The sequence below is a fragment of the Mirounga leonina genome, unplaced genomic scaffold, assembly GCF_011800145.1.
Source record: "Mirounga leonina isolate KUSES-001 unplaced genomic scaffold, KU_Mleo_1.0 Mir_165, whole genome shotgun sequence".
Lineage (NCBI taxonomy): Eukaryota > Metazoa > Chordata > Mammalia > Carnivora > Phocidae > Mirounga > Mirounga leonina.
The window spans coordinates 17538107-17554823 of record NW_023270415.1 but is presented as its reverse complement, the minus strand read 5'-3'; the positions used below and the strand labels follow the sequence as shown (position 1 = coordinate 17554823).

Below are 16717 nucleotides of genomic sequence, written 5' to 3'. Positions count from 1 at the left end.
TGCATTGGACAAATACTAATTTAGTGAGTTGGGTTCTGAGGCGGTGAAAGTAAAGCAGCCTGCAAAAAATCCACAGAGGCCAGGAATCTGATACTATGGTGAGGTGTCTATTGATCTGTCCATATTCTTTGCAACAGGGAATGCCAATCACTTACTCCAGAGCACTCCCATCTGTCTCACCCTTAGCTTAGCAGACAGGCATGTGAATGTCGGGGTACATGACATGGGCTCAGTGGATGGCGGACAAGAAGCATGACTCTCCCCCTGCAGCCTCGGAGAAGCATTCTATGGCAACAAAGCCCCCAACCTGAATTCTCAGAATGTAAACTGAACTCTTCAGACAATTATTCAGATCCACAGTTATTCATGATATTCCCATAAAAATATGCAGTTTTCTCTCTCCCCCATTTGTCCCACTGAGTCCATGGCCAATGCTTCCACCCACTGCTCTTCGCCACAAATCATGAGCAGACTCTAAGGACACTAGGAACATTCTAGGGTACACAGGCTGACTGTGTAATGGGCTGACTATTAGACATTGGGGGCAGATCCTAGTCACTGACTGGTGACATCACAGGGACCCCTGGAGATCCTACTGTCATTGCTGAACGGACAGCTAATGAGGCAGAAAGGAACTCTGATGGGAGCTTCCAGAAGAGTCAATGTCAACCCAGGAAAAAGTCAATGAGCCAGAAATAGCTGAGGCCTTTCAGCACCAGTCGCCCTGAATTGCTTCTGAGCTACAGGCACAGGGAGCTGGGCCTCAGGTCCAGCAGCAATTGAATCTTTAGGAGGTTTGAATCTTTAAATATTATCAAACTGATAATCTTCAAAAGGCTGTTAAAGGAGTAAGATGTCAGTTCCTATGCAAATCTTGTAACAGTCATTAAGAAAAGGCTTGGCTATGAGAAAGGTGTCTCAAAAATAAAGGCTGTTGGTTTTATGACTTTTCTTTGGTTCTCATTCTTTATGTCTGGTGGATGAACATTGGTCTTCCTGCTTTTTATTCATTCAGATCTCACCTGGCTGAAATCCCCTTGATGGTGCTGCACCCAGGATACCTTTCTCTCAGAGATCTCCTCTCTCAGAAAGACTGTAGAGTCTGAGGGTTCAAAGAGAACTGAGAAGTCACCCGGCCCACCTGCCCACCAGCACAAGAATTGCCTGCGGATCTTTGACAGGAGTCATCCGGCCACAGCCTGGGTGCCTCTGGGGTAAGCAAATGAAATGTAGCTACTTAATCTATGGAAACTGTATATACTCCTGAACTAGTCCTTTGCTGGTCCTCCCTCTGCTTTAAGAGCAGTGAATCCTCACAGCACTATTGATGCCTTTTGAAACTGTCCTCCCCTCATGGCCCTTTTGGAGGGTCCACTCTTACTGGATTACTGAATAATTGCCCACTGAGTCACTGTTCTGAGTCAGGATTCCCTTCCATGCAGCATTAGACAACGGAGCAATTCTCCTCAGGAAGGCACCTTGAGGTGATTGCACTGAGGGAGCTTGAAGCCATGAGTATTATCTAGAACTTGGTTCTTGTTCAATGGCTGAGCCTCAAAGTTGGGGAGAAATTTATCTCTAAGCCTATAGAGTAGGAACATTATGGAAGAAACTGCATGAGATGTTAGTGAAGGGAAAAGAAAATATTTCCTACCCATTAAAGCAAAAACCAAGCACTGAATCTGACGCCAGATGTAGTGAAGTATAAGAAAAGCCAAAAGTGCTAGGCAGATTGCTAACTCCTGTGAGAAAACAAGAAGAAAGCTTCACTGATATTATCACACATAATATTTTTCAACATCATTCAGATGGATTTTGCGTTTTGGTTTGGAGGCCTATTACATGCTCCTATCATGGGGTTTTGCACCACTGTTTTCAGAAAAGAGCTCCTTCTGACTCCAACTTCCACTAAATATGTAAGAAACCCAATTAACTTTCTAGAAATAAAGTTCCCATAAATTTTCTAGAAAACTTTACACTCCACTTTTTAACCGAAAAACTACCTCAAAATGTTTCCTCACACCAAACAATTATTTTTGTCATTTTTCCATTTTTGAAAATAAATATATGACACAAAAGCATGTTACTTTCAGTTTTCCAAAAATAATTTCCCTTTATTACTTCATGAAATTAAGGTTCACTTGAGCAGATTCAGTCAAGACAATAAGCAACTTTCTGATTTTTGAAAAATGCCGTTTGTTGTTCAGAATCACATGATGACCCAGGAGCACGGAACCAGGGAGTATTTCTTTGACATCCCATGTCTGGGCAACACTCATATCCACCCATCATTTAAGAATGTTCATGAGTATGGAGCAACCATGAGCATTCTTCCTTGTGAAGAAATTATGGAATATTTCTTCTAGGGAATCTTTGAGCCATGCAAACATCTAACCCATTGTAGGAAAAAGACGTGGCCTTCAAAGTACATTATAAAAAGGAAAAAAAAAAAGGTATTACGTGACCCTTAAAAAAAAAAAACCAGTGTAGGAAAACCTGTGCTTTTCTGCTCCCAGCAGCACATGTTTAGGAAGCGCTGGTTTAATCAAGCCAAGACTCTCTTTTTCTAGCCATAGCCAGCACACTCCCAGAATCCATGAATCAACCAGAGGTTATTTTCCAGAGCGGACTTAGAACCCAGTTCAAACGTGCTCCTTCACGGTCGCTGGGAATGACACAAAAGCAGGGGATTAGTCTTTGGGAGCCCGGGGAGGACACAGAAAAGGCTGAGCAAGGGCAAGTGGCCTTGGCGAAGGGAAACCTGGGCCAGCAGCCAGGCACCGAGAACAAAGCAGCTTTCGACTGCATGGACTGCAAGCGTCAGGGCCAGGCGTGCTTGGACCCCCTCCCCTGGGACGCCAGGTGTGGGGTCACCACATATGGGTAGAGTGAAGTCAGTCTGTTTTCTTTTTTGTTTTACCAGCCTTAAAAAGAAACAAAAAGCCCCCCACACAAGCCCAAATTGAGGGATGAGTTGTTTCTGTGTTTTTCCCACAGCCAGGGTTTCTTTCTGCCCCTCGGGAAGCCCTTCTTTCTTGCTCTGAGCCCAGCAGGACGCTAGGTGGCGTGGGGGAGCATTCGGACACAAGAGCATCAACACTAACCTGAGAAGTAGCTGCAGGTGAACTAGTTTCCTTACCACTCACTGCTGCCCTCTCACCAGCTGCGGCTTCTGCCACTTCTGCCTTCTGCACATTCGGATCCTCAGAATCGGGAGGCCCTATGTGTCCCAGACCTTCGCTCCCTGGGGTGGAAGGTGGGTTGGTGCTGGCTTGCCGGGTTTGGCCTTTATACCAACTAGGGTAAAACAAGGGATCCGCAGTGTCCGTTGCTGCTGGGACTGGAGTTTCAGACTCTGTGGTCTGCTGAGAGCCAGTGGGGACAACCTCCCCCTTAATCGGGACAGATACATTCAAAAGTAAAAAAAGAGGAGGAAGAAGAAGAAGAAAAAGCAGTTGGTTTTAGTTCCCTTTGGGTTTGAAAACTAATGAGCTCTCTGTGCAGTGCCTGATTTAGCGCATGTTCTAGTTCATCCCACCCTCTGCAAGCGCTCAGGGAAGGAGAGCAGCCAGCTCCCCTCTCTCTGGGCCCCTTCACGTGCCCCCTCTTCTTTTCTGCGCTTGTCCTTCACCAGATGGTAGCCTGGACAGACACACAGCAGATGCCTGAAATGAAGTTTGCTTATAAAATATCTGATATAGGAGAAAGGTCGATCTACTGGCCACAATTAATATTTTGACATTCCAGGTGGGCTCCCCAAACCTCTTTTCTAAAATCCCAAATTGATCTTGTTGACCACATCCAACTCTCATTTAGTTACCACACCTCTTTCAAACTCAGTGCGATTGGTATACCCAGAATTTCAAGATTCTAGGAACCATAAATAGTATTTCAGCCTGGTTTCCTATGGAGACGGAGCATAGAATATAATTCTCTAATTCAGAGTTTCCCCTCTGAGGTTTTGTTTCTATAGATAATTTCAATCCACTTTGAAAGCAGGTGCAAAACCAGGGCACCTTTTTGATGAATCTACATTGCCCACAAACTCCACAGGTCGAGACCTCTCTGCTGAAGGTGTCAGGACATCAGCACAAAGGCTTGAAAACTGGACGGTGACATCTTAGAAACTAAGGGTCAGCCAATCAGATAGAGGATTTGGGATGAGTTATCTCCTGGGAAATTTCTATTAACAATTCTGTTAACATAATCTCATCAAATGGCAGATACATAGAAAATTAGACGTTGTTTGCCCACTTAATGAAAGATGTAGTTCTATGTCAGGGTCAGCAACAGGGACATAAACTAGCATGACTTCTCTATCTACTTCCTTTATTATCTATAGAAAAGTCAAAGTCCTGTAGGTATAGTCATTTTTACTTCTCACCTTAGATATTTCTCACCCTGTACCCCGTATCTGTTTTCAGAGCAGACCCAATCTTCATGACATTGGCTCTCTAGGAACTAACATGTTACACACATACCCCTCTCCCCTGCACACAGATCTCCAAACATTGCTTCAGATTCGAGGGTGCTATTGGCGGGGAAATCGTGTTAAACTCGGTCTCACCAACCAATTAAAACAACACTGAACCTCGTTGAATCACTAGAGGACTGTCCTCCCTGACGCTGAGACTGCTCTGAATTCTTTTGTCTTCGACATACCAATGTCTGGCCTATAATTACCCTTTTCTTAAGGCAGAATAAATGTTTAGGCTAGTCAGCAAGGAGGCACGCCCGTGCATCCTGTAGGAGGGAACTGGTGAATGGTTACCTGTGTCACTGGGGCATCTGCAACAGGTGGCAGGGCTGGAGGTGACTCTGGAGAGGAAGCTGGAAGTGCCCCTGGGGCAGCCTGGAGCTCTGAGGCCAGCTGAGAGGGCTGCAAGCCTTTCTCCGGACTTTCTTCTCCTGATAACTCTGTTCGAACATTTTCTGCCTCTTCCACTTCTACTCCCTCCCCTTCTCCTTCCCCTCCTTCTCCTTCTTCTTCTCCTTCTCCCTCTTCTTCATCTTCATCTCCTGGTAAGGTAATGTGTTTTTAAAATCATTATAATTATCACTGCAGCTGTGAAATCAATTAATGGCCAGTCCTTACAGCCCCGATTAAGGTCAGGGCTAGGGAAATCTTCTTCATCAGACACTGGACTATGGCCCAAATATGCCATGCTGGGGCTTGTGCTTCTAGCTAAATGTGGACAGGAGAAATGGGAGGACGGGCCCAACCATCACCATCCTCTTTGTTCCCCTCCCCAGTACAAAGTGCAGTCCTTACTACTACCGTGAACTATGCACCTGACCCCCCCAGCCTTCAGAGCCTGGTCACGTTTATACCATATTCTGTCACATCTGCAAGCTCCTAGAGGGCTGGGGCTGGGATAGTCACTTATCTCTGTCAGATTAAATAGAAATGCAACTCTCTTCCCTTTCTCAGAAAACATACAAAACCCTGTCTTGTTTTAATGTCTTACCTCCTCTGTTCAGAATGCTGACTTTTGCTACAGTTAATGCCGTGACTCTTTTCCTAACACGATCTTAATATTCCCTCAGGCAAGGGCGCCTGGGTGGCTCAGGTGGTTAAGCGACTGCCTTCGGCTCAGGTCATGATCCTGGAGTCCTGGGATCGAGTCCCGCATCGGGCTCCCTGCTTGGCAGGGAGTCTGCTTCTCCCTCTGACCCTCCTCCCTCTGACCCTCCTCCCTCTCATGCTCTCTGTCTCTCATTCTCTCTCTCTCTCAAATAAATAAATAAAATCTTAAAAAAAAATATTCCCTCAGGCAATATTAAGAAGAGACAATATTAAGTCATTTTTTAAAAAAAGATTCATCCTGAAGACTTGCTTCTAAAATTACATCTGTACACACTGATATAGCTTCATGGTTATCAGTGGTCTAGCCAAGGAGTCTTGTCATCTAGATGGGCTAGGATGAATCAAGACAATCAAAGTTTTGGTCAGTTCCAAGGTTATTTTCTTTCTTTTTTTTTTTTTTAAAGATTTTATTTATTTATTTGACAGAGAGAGACATAGCGAGAGCAGGAACACAAGCAGGGGGAGTGGAAGCGGGAGAAGCAGGCTTCCCGCAGAGGAGGGAGCCCGATGTGGGACTCTATCCCAGGACCCTGGGATCATGACCTGAGCCGAAGGCAGACATTTAACGACTGAGCCACCCAGGCGCCCCCAAGGTTATTTTCCTCTTTTCAATTATTTCATGAGGACACATTTCCAAGAAGGCGATCTCTGGACCAAATGGTAGAGATGCATTTATAACTCATGAAATACAGCTGGTCACAGAGAGCCAGTTTTGTTTCCAGGTGTGACTTATTCTGTAACTCATTTACTATTCTTGCCCTCTAAAGTCTGATTAAGTGGATGAGCTACAATATCTATCCAAATGTCTTCTACATTTTATTTTTATCTCATCCTTAACCTTGCACTTGATGGCACTTCACATCATTGTGTTTAACACCTTGTATAGGATTGATCTTGAGACATCATCATCACCATCAATTATTAAGTATTTGACAACTCAGAGTCAAATGCCCAATAATGGCATTATAATGGGCACTGTGCTGTGCAAAGTTAAATAAACACTGTCAACCAACTATATGAATCTGTAATGAAATAGAGTTTCACATTGGATTATGATCCTTGTATAATTGTCGACATCCATTCTGGAGGTGATTCTGAATCCCCTCTTTCTCCTGCTGAACCCAGCTGCAGCTCTCACACACCTGCAACTTTGTCCAAATGCTCACAAGAAAAACAAACCTCTGTAAAAATCAATTTCGCGGATGATTTTTTCTTCTCTATTGAGGTTGACTGTGAAATGGTTCATGTTCTCATAACCATGTTCTATTTTCTCCATCTGAAATGCCTTCGATGCTTCAGAAATTCTGCAACAAAGACAAGTTGCCACTTTCTGTCACTGTCTAATGTTTGATAGCCTCGGGGAAAATGAAAAGTATGCATTTTTCCATAAAATGAAAATTACTTACTTTTGTAACAAAGCTTTGGCATTCTGCGAAAGCAAACAAAAGACAGACCTACTTAAATTCTTTTCATCAAAGACTTAATTCTTTCCTCTGCTGACTGAAAATCTCAGAGCTTAGTTTCTAAATGCCATGAATTACTACTGTTTTATACCAGAACCCTCTTATATTTAAGTGATGTCATGGTCCCTTAAATATATGCTTATGGAGTTGTTTAAAAATATGGAGACATGAACACATAATGAGCTTATATTTTACTTGGTAAAATAAATCAAAATGAGATGAACATAAAATAACAAAAATATGATGACAACACTTCTCCAGCACCCACCTTCTTGGTTAGTTCTGTTAGGTACCAAAAGGAGACTTACCTGCAGAAACACTGCCATTTCTGGCTCATCCATGAACTGGATTCCTGATTCAACCAACTTTGACACGTTTTCCAAATGATCAGAATACTTTTTGATCAGAGTGCGGACATGTTCCAGTTTCTCCTCTTGGGTTCGGGTAATGACTTGGGTCATTTCATTTTTCCTCTCCTCCAGGATGCCATACAAGTAATCAAACTTCTCACAAAGTTCCTGTTTCTGTTTTCTGCAGCATTCCTGTTAGTTGGGTTAGCTCATGTTAGAAAGTGTTTGAAAGAGTGTCTATTTGGAGAAATCACCTGGAATGTTTTGGGAGATAAGAAAATGTACTTACATAAGGTATTTTTTTCCTTTTCTTGAAGCTGTCCCTTAATTATAGATTCCCATTGTTTTGATGCTTTGAAAAGCTCATATTTATCAAACTTTATACTTAGACAAGCCAAAATCAACCAAATTGGCTAAATGGATCAATGATTTTTCACGATGTTCTTTATAAATGGAGAATTCCATAGAAATTAGGACAGGTTTTTAAAAAATTATGTATTGGTTAGATAGCTTATAGTTTTATATTTTGCCTTCGGGTGAGTGTGTGTATATGTATGTGTGTGTAAGGAAAACACCGTGGTACTTCCTGGTTTGTACCCTTCAGTCTCTCTCTGCTCTACCTACACTACTCTTGTCCTAGTTTCAGTCCTCCCATGGAGATTCTGAGGCTTCCCATTGGCCTCTGCCTCTGGAATTTACTTGAAGCAAACCCATACGCTACAGCCAAATTCATTTTCCTGGAGTACATTTCCCTGGGGTATGGTGCTTTTTCTCTGACTACTCATTGCCCAAACAATAATATTTAAACTTCATAACTGACTTTCCAGCTTCTCCATGACCTGGCTCTAGCTTTCCTTCATAATACTGTACTATTCTTCATCACATACCCTATATCCAGCAAAAACAAACCACTCACTTTCTTTGTTCATTTCCCCTCTGTTTAGAATGTTCTCCCCCAATTCACAGTTGCAAAGTCTAAGTAATCTTAAAGACATTGTTGGAATACCACTTCTCCTATAAAATGTTCTTTGATCTCTATGACTGAATGCCGTCTTTTAGTTCTTCTGAAATCCCATGATAGTTACCATCAATGGCATACACCTCTAGTCACCTAGTCCTCTATTTATCCAATATTGTCTAAGACAGGGAAATACTGGATTTGGTCTTTGATTCCCTGAGAGAAAGGCTCTATGGGAAATCAGACTTGTCCATTTGCATTGTGTGGCTGAAGCATCTCCAGTTCCATTTAACTTCCTTCTCTTTGAGTCCATGTTCAAATCATAATTAACTTTCCAGTTGGCCCGGTCATTGGCCTTTTGGTTTTTCAAGCTTCAGTAAGCTTGATGTGTATATATGCCAATTTCCTTGGACCTGACCATCTCTGGGTCCAGGACCTTTACAGCTGAGAACAGGCTTTGAGACGCAATGATCCAACATAGCTCTCCTTCCCGATGGGGTCTTCTTGGGAATCCAGCCAATTTATCTGACATTTCTGACCTTTGTGACCCTTATTATGTGTTCTTTCATTTTAGTAACACTGGTCACTTAGGTGTCAAGTATCACTCTTTTCCTATATGTGAGTATCTTAAATCTCTAAAGTATAGTCTCTTTAAGGATAGAATCTGGGTCTGCTTAGACCACTTTGGACAACAGATGTTCAGTATATATATGTTGAACAGGTTTTTTTAAAACTGTGTTTCATTTTCCCCCCATTTCTCTACTGTTCTTGGAGTAAGGGGAAAAAATGGATAACCTAAACCAAATTGTTGATTATGAAGATACTCCACAAATGTGCAGGAAATACACCTCTCCCTCCACTGCCTCCCTTGGAACACAGTCAGTTCTCATCATACTTTCTGGCCAATAATAATTCATGAACGAGATCCAATGATTCTAACCATTTTAGTAATAATTACCAGTTAATGCTGTCATCCACGTCAATTCTTAAGCATATCATTTGTGTCAAGCACTAGGCAAGGCTCTGGGGACCCAACAATGAACTAAAACATAATTCCTGTTCTCAAGGAGCTCAGGTCACTGAATGAGAAAGACTATGGACCAATAATATAATAGCAACCTAGTAGGCTGAATAATTGAAATATGTTAGAGATTTATACCAGGTTTTATGGAAGCATATGGGTGGGGGACATTCACGGGGAGCAGGGGTGGATGGCTCAGGAAAAGCTTTTTACTGGAAGTGATGCCCAGCTTTGGCCATAAAGGATGAACAGCAGCAGAGGAGGTGTGAGGAGGGGATGAAAATTCATGGAGACTTGACAGTTGTCAAGGTAATAGGACAAGGACTCACAAAGCATGTCCAGACATGGAAATCACTGGGCTTGTCAAATTTGCATCCATTTCCAGCCCTTCGGCTTGAGATTTGGACGATTATGAGGCCTCAGAGCTGAAGCCTCATAGTAGCTTCCCAATCAAACGTTCTTTCACTGTATTGCTTTCTGTTTTAAGCTCACAGGAAACCTTGTGCCTACTGCATTCCTGAAATATGCCTCTTTGATGTTCAGAAGCTCTCCTGTTTACTGCAAAATACGATGGTTTCTAGCTTATTTTTCTAAAAGAAATTGTGCACTTAAAACATATATAACAAATAGTAAGATGTGATACTGGTAGAATATTTTTGTTTCTCAAAAGTTTTCTCCTATATGATTTAATATGTATGAGAGCCTTCATGGTCACAAAACCCAAATTATTTATAGTGAGACTGATGCGAAGTCATGTGTCATGGCTAGTGTTTTATTTAGTGGTTAAAATGAAATAACCACTTTATTTTTACATTATTTTCAATTCCAAGTATATTTTATTTCCATTGGGTTTCCTAATGGTTTTTACTATATTAATTTTAATAAAAATTACTATCATTTTAATAGCAACTATTATTTACTTATTTACAGTGTATGAAATGCTACCCTGTGTGCAGTTTATGCTTGATTATTATTATTATAAGACTACATGCTGTATAAAACCCTTATAATATTACCTGACACATTATGGGTACTGTATCAGTGCTTATTAAATTTAGATCCAATTATCCTTAATTTGAATTATTCAGTTGTGGAATTTTGAAGTTGCATGGAATATCAGAAGTAACCTGCTCCAAAGAAATCATTTCACTCACGTGGAAACTGAAGTCCAGCAGAGTTAAATCATTTTCTCAAGCCATTCTGCCATTTATTGTTGATGCCTGGCCTAGAGCCAAGGGTTTTGAACTCCTAGGTTACAGCTACTCCTACCATACCCTGCTGTGAGATACTGGAAAGTAACTTGAAAAAAATTTTTGTGAACTACTGTGAACCAAGTATGTCTTTTAACAAATCGACTCTGTAACAAGTAGACTTTTAAAGAAACCTCAAATTATTTCAGAATTATATTCATTAGTTTATTCCTTCAACAAAATTCACTAATTACTATGTACCAGGCATTAGAAGATCTAAAAACCTGCCATAATTTTTCCGGTGTTCATGAGAAGGGTAGAAAAATTATTATATTTTCTAACAAAAACCTTAACTTCTTTTTTTCTCTTGCTTAATGTGCCTTTAGTATAATTCTATGCAAAATATAGTAAGAGTCAGAAAAATCTGTTTCTGAAATAGGAAAAATACACTTCTTGGAAGTATGAAACTCATACTTACAAACTTATAGAAATGAGTTTAAGATGTTCAGGTTAACCTAATGTCAGATTCAAATGAGAAATACTCCATGAAATTAAAATTGAATTGACTAAGGTGGGTGCCTTTCCACCCTTCTGGACTACAAGACCTTCAAAGTTCTATGAAAGTCAGTTAACAACAAACACCTCAGACTCACCCTCTGAAGTAATTAGAGAACAGGTATATGCTATGAAAGAAAAATATGCTCCTAGAGGCCAGCTCGCTAGTGATAGTGATTACTCTGAATTTCAGTACCTACTGTGCCTTTGTAAATATGGATCTGAAATGCTTTCAACAGTGACTTTCTAGTAACCTGAAAAATGGAATGGGAAAAATGTGGACTTCTGCCTCATCAAAACATCTGCAGGTAGCATACTTTGAAGGATGATTGTTACCTGCGCAAGCATGATAGCAACCATCTTTATCTCTTCTCTACAAAAACGTCCTCACCTCAAAGATTTCTTTTTGCTTTTAACATTCTTTTTCACTTATTTCAGTTAAAAGACTTGGTAAAAAAAAAAAAAAAAAAGGCTTCAGTAAAAATTCTTGGCTGTGTACCCTCCCCGTACCCCCACCTCTCTGGATAGTAATTGAATCAAGATATATGCTTTTTGAACTTTGAAGTTTATTTTTTAAAATATTCTCCATTTTCTTCCTTTTGATATCTGTGGTTCCTATGACCTGTGTGTGTGTGTACACGTGCCTGTGTGAGCATATTTAGCAATTGAAGTAACTTCCATCATAAATGCACTAGGTATTTGCTCCAAGCATATTCTGATGCATGGCCTCCACTGCAGTATGACCCACCTCCTGGGTCTGCCAGGACAGTTAGAAGAACCAAATAAAAGTTGTCTGTAGTCCTTAAATGAAAACAAGATTCATCCCATCTCTAAGGTGAACCCAGTAGGGATGCAATACACCAATAAGTGGTGATTTTATAAAGGGAAAACTATGCTGTCCATATTAAAATGGTAAAATGATGACAGGTGGAGTACCTGTTTCCAACCAATGTCATAATATCCGGCTAAAAAGAAAAAAAATCAAGTAATCATTTGGTCATTTCCTTAGAAGTGAGTAGGTAACCTTTAATATTTATCTAAAACCCATTGTTTAGTTCTTGCTTTCATAGAAATGTTAAAACTGACAGACTCTAATTTTTAGCCTCCTTTATATTTTAGTAGAGATAAGATGCAAGATAAGCAGTTGCAAAGAGAAGCGTTCCATGGAAAAAATCAACAATCTTCTACTAAAGAGTATAGAGCCCGCCACTCAAAGTACCGTCATTCCATTGTTTTTAATGGCCAGATTTTCAGTGGCTCACCTTCTTCCCAAGCACTTAATACTCCCTGAAATGATCTTGTCATTTATTGGTTTTATTGTCTAACTCCCCTCCTAGAACAAAACCTTCCTGAGAGCAGGAATCTTTTCTGTTTAGTTCATCACCACTTCTCAGCATTATGTGTGCAGAATATGGCATGGAGTGCACACATGAGAAAGATGGTCTGAATGACTGAGTGAATGAATGAAATATGACTTGTATCTAGGGATATTCAGTCCTCAAAAGTTTCTATGTTCCAGAAAATAGATATGTAAGTAGATACTCCAAGCCTCTGCTTCATTCAGAGAAAGAAAACAGCACAAAAACAGCTGTGCAACCATGGGGAAGCCTCTTAGCCTCAGGACAGTTTTCTTATCTGTACAATAAGGGATGGGACTGCGTGATTGCCAAGCTCCCTTCTAACTCTACAGTTCCACGACTCTATGACTTGAGGTAAATGTAGAGATATTTCAGAGTCTTCAGGCTACAAAATGTCTCTCTCCAGTACTGGCAAGTTTCAGAGTGGTCATCTCCAGCATGAAGACATTAATGATATGTCCTGGCCCTGCAGTGTCAGTCCCAGCTTGGGAATGTGCCAGGGTTACGAGAGGAAAACCTAAGACAATTGGAACCACTGCTCTTACCATGTAAGGAACATGTCTCTGGGACAAAAATAGAGCTGAAGATAAGCTCTTCGCCCCAGCACTTGTCACTGAGCAACTGGCTCCAGCCGGCTCATTCACATACCCACCACATTCTTCCAGCGCTCTTCAACACCCACGCTTGTTCGGTGCTCCCGCTCTGGGTCTGGGAGTACACACTCGGCTTCGTTTGAAGTACAGTACTTCAGAACTCCCTTCGTTAAGCCCAACAGGGTTTTCTCTCCCCACCACCCCCAAAAGAAGGGGGGAAAAAGCAGACAGCAGGTTAATAACACTGAAGAAAGAATTATCTTAAGGTAGGAAGATTCTCCTGCGGAAATCAGCCAACCCTTTGCTGGTAAAGCCTCAATTGCTAGCACTTGGGAGAAGTCCCCTGAGCGCAGACTAGGACGAGAAGCTGGGTCTCTGCAGGGCTACACTAGAGAAGACAAAGGAGAATTACATGTCCCTTCCAGGCAGAAGAGATAGAGTTCACTCAGCGAAGCAACTCTACCCAGAGCCCGTGGGGCTTGGAACTCCCAAATTCATACTGTTTTCCACTGTATCACGTTGCCAGCCACTTCATGTTAGAGGAACAATTACGTTCTAATTTATGGGATCTCTAAAGCTTACTCCTGGGGTGTCTGTCCAGAGCATTTAGAAGCTCCTTGAGTAAACTCTGTAAAGCAGAGAGCCCTGCTTAACATGGCGAGTTGAGCAGTTGTTCAATTTGCTCCTGTCCCGAGTGCAGGGTCAACACGTTTCCCAGAAGAGCCTTAGCCTCCCTGGTGCCAATATTTTAAGTTACCTCCAAGCCTCTTAGATCAAGAATAGGGTTAACATCTTCTACCATTTGTGTTCAGTTTTTCCGTCTGAAGGGGGTTGCTTAGCCCCACATCATAATGACCAAGACCCTGATAGTCTTATTCTGACACCATTTAAAAGATGCTTCTGATGCTCCAGTGGTTCAAACAATTATTAGCATCATTACAATAAGTGTGCTCTTTCCAAACTGACTGTGAGAATAATATGAGGTAACTTAATCAGGCCCCTGGCATGTGCCTCTTACCCCAACTTAGGCATCACAATAACACTCTGAAGAAGGTATTATTAACCCCACTGTACCAGTGAGCAAGTTGAGGGCCAAAGAGCTTAGGTCACTTCCTAAGGTCATATAGTTAAATGATGGCTAAAGTTCAAATTCTGAAACCTGGTCTTTTAAGCATATGTTATATTGCCTTTAAAATGTTGCCTTAAAAATTCTGGTATGCTTATTAAAATAATTCTTATATTTAGACTTCATATTTGTAACTGCATGGACAATGTCCCAAAAGCTGTTTGGGTAAAATTATTGTTTTAGAAGTACAATAGATTTGTTTTCATTGCAAAAACCAGTGGAGGATCTTATTAAAGTTGTCATTTTTCAGATAATGGAAATGCGCAAGATCAAATATTTATTACTCAATTGTAGCTGTTTCCTTTAGACGTGCATCCATACAAAACAGGATTATTTCTAGGCCTGCCTGCCTGCATGCCTGCCTCAGGAGGACCAGTATTAATAGCCTACTACTCTCTTTGGTGTCCAGTGACATAGGATAAGTGCCCTTTGTAGAGACTGTAAGATGGAGGTTATGATTTCTAGGGATGCGGAAGGAAAGCCAAGCCCATTTTTCTGGAAGCAGCTCCCGAGGAAGTGTACTTGTCTACTCCAACCAGCAGCCCTCTTTCTGAGTCCCAGCCTGTCCCAGAACACTGCCTGGCCTGGAAAGGCAAGTGTAGCTCCAGACCGTGCCGGGCTTGTCTAGAACAGCCTAGAAAGCCCTCCAACAACCTGCAGGAGACAGCTCTGGGAATATCTCGGGCTGAACCACATTCAGCCAGGCATGCTAAAAAGACTGAAGCCTCCTTCACCCACTGTCAGCCCACAGCAATGAGAAAAAAATGCCACTCCCCCTTTTGACACAGGTCAGACTGCCCTTTTGCGAATATAGTCCTTCTCAAAGCCACTCTCAGAATCATTGTAAACTCACATCAACAGCATATGTGATTTTTAAAGGATAAGAAGGAGTCCACAGTGTGAGTTAGACTAAGCTCAGCAGCTCTCCAGGGCTGGTCCTGGGCTGGGTGCCTGACCAGACCAGCCCTGCAAGACATTACATGACCAGGGACAAAATTAGACATGTGCAAGGGATGGACACTCCTACCAAAGGGCAGGTGTCAGGGCCCCAAGTGGGAAGAGGCGAGGTAATTAGGGAAGGATAGTGCCCACTCAGGGACTACTCCAGTTCCCATCCCTAAGGGGTTCTTCACCAATCAGAAGAGAGAATTCATTAATAACAGCTCCCCACCCCCTGGCCAGGAGCCACCACTGGCTTCCCGGGAAATGTTTCCTGGCAGGTGGTGAGCAAAGCCAGGAAGGAAAACAACCACCCCAGGGAGAATGGGAGAACAGGAGCTCTGTGACCTGAACTCCGGAGCAGAATTCATCTGCTCTGCAAGGTAGGACCATTTCACTCTAAGCCAAGAGCCTGCGGTGCTTCAGGACATGCTGCCTTGCAGGCTGCCGCGCACAAGGGGAGCCTCTGGTGTTTTGCCCACGGATATGGTGCTGACTCTATGGAGATCACCTCGGTGATTACAGATGCACCCCGTGGCCTTTTGTGGCAGGGTCTCTGGCCTCTGGCCTCTTCAAATGGAGGCTATTTGCATCAAGTAGGGATCATAAAATCAGAGACCCCCATGAGGCTCTGAGCCAATACCTACATCTCCAGATGAGCCACCTAAACTGATCTGAAAGAACTGTGCTTATCTGAGCCACGTTCATTCATTCTTTATTTTATTGGTTATTAAAAATGTCAGGCTTGCTTTAGAAAAATGTGAAATATAGGCATATATAAGGAAGACAATAGTATCACTGTTTACTGCTCCTAACCTTTTGGTTTCTGGGGTTTTCTCCCCCTATAAATGTATATGGGGGGTTATTTATGAATATATACATTCTGTACAGTTTTATTTCCTAAAGGTAAAAATCTCAGAAGTGAAATAAACAGGTAAAAGGGATGGACACTTTTAAGACTCATGCCAATTTACAGCTTCATCAGAAAGCCCTACAGGGAACAATTATACTCCTCTAGTAACCTGTGAAAATACTTGTAAATGTGCGTCATGTTTGATGAATGTTTTCATCAGTAATAATAGGGGTAATAATCCTGACCTCCACTGCCAGGAACTTCCTCCTGATATCTGCACTAAATCCCTTCTGCTGGCTTAACTTCAAACCTGTTCCTTCTTGTCTTGTTCTCAATGAAAGAAAAAACAGCTGCTTCCTCTTGTGCCCCTGACTGGCCTCCGGGAAGACAACCAGTTGTCAAATCTTTCCTCGCCCTCTCAGTGTCCTCTGAGGCTAGCTAGCTAAATGGAGCCTGAGTCATTTGTTCAAGGCCAAATGTGACCCACAGAGCTTTCCTCCTGTTTGTGTTCTGTAGCCTCTATGTCCTGGACAGAGGTCTCTGATGAAGGCCTGACCAGAGATGAGTATAGAGATTATCTCACTCGCCCACAAGGAACATATTCCTATTTATACACTCAAGACTCAACATTGGAGTGCTGATTCATGGCTTACTGATTAAGCTGTATTTGGCCTTTACTGTAAGTAAGCAAAAAGAAAAGAGTTTATATTGTCCATTTTGTAAT

At 42.0% G+C, this 16717-nt stretch overlaps 1 protein-coding gene across 4 annotated transcripts in view; it reads right to left on the bottom strand.

Moving 5' to 3' along the window:
* Positions 1 to 16717, bottom strand: part of TRIM55 (tripartite motif containing 55) — a 42966-nt gene that overhangs the window by 15066 nt on the left and 11183 nt on the right. The window contains exons 5-10 of one of the 4 annotated variants that reach the window (XM_035011248.1): positions 7359 to 7592; positions 6994 to 7016; positions 6767 to 6891; positions 4772 to 5019; positions 3105 to 3392; positions 1655 to 1742 (exon numbers count right to left, since the gene is read on the bottom strand). In XM_035011248.1, coding sequence (XP_034867139.1) covers positions 1655 to 1742; positions 3105 to 3392; positions 4772 to 5019; positions 6767 to 6891; positions 6994 to 7016; positions 7359 to 7592 — 1006 coding nt within the window. The remainder of the gene's footprint in view (positions 1 to 1654; positions 1743 to 3104; positions 3393 to 4771; positions 5020 to 6766; positions 6892 to 6993; positions 7017 to 7358; positions 7593 to 16717) is intronic. The other 3 variants (XM_035011247.1, XM_035011249.1, XM_035011250.1) reach the window with 3 other exon arrangements.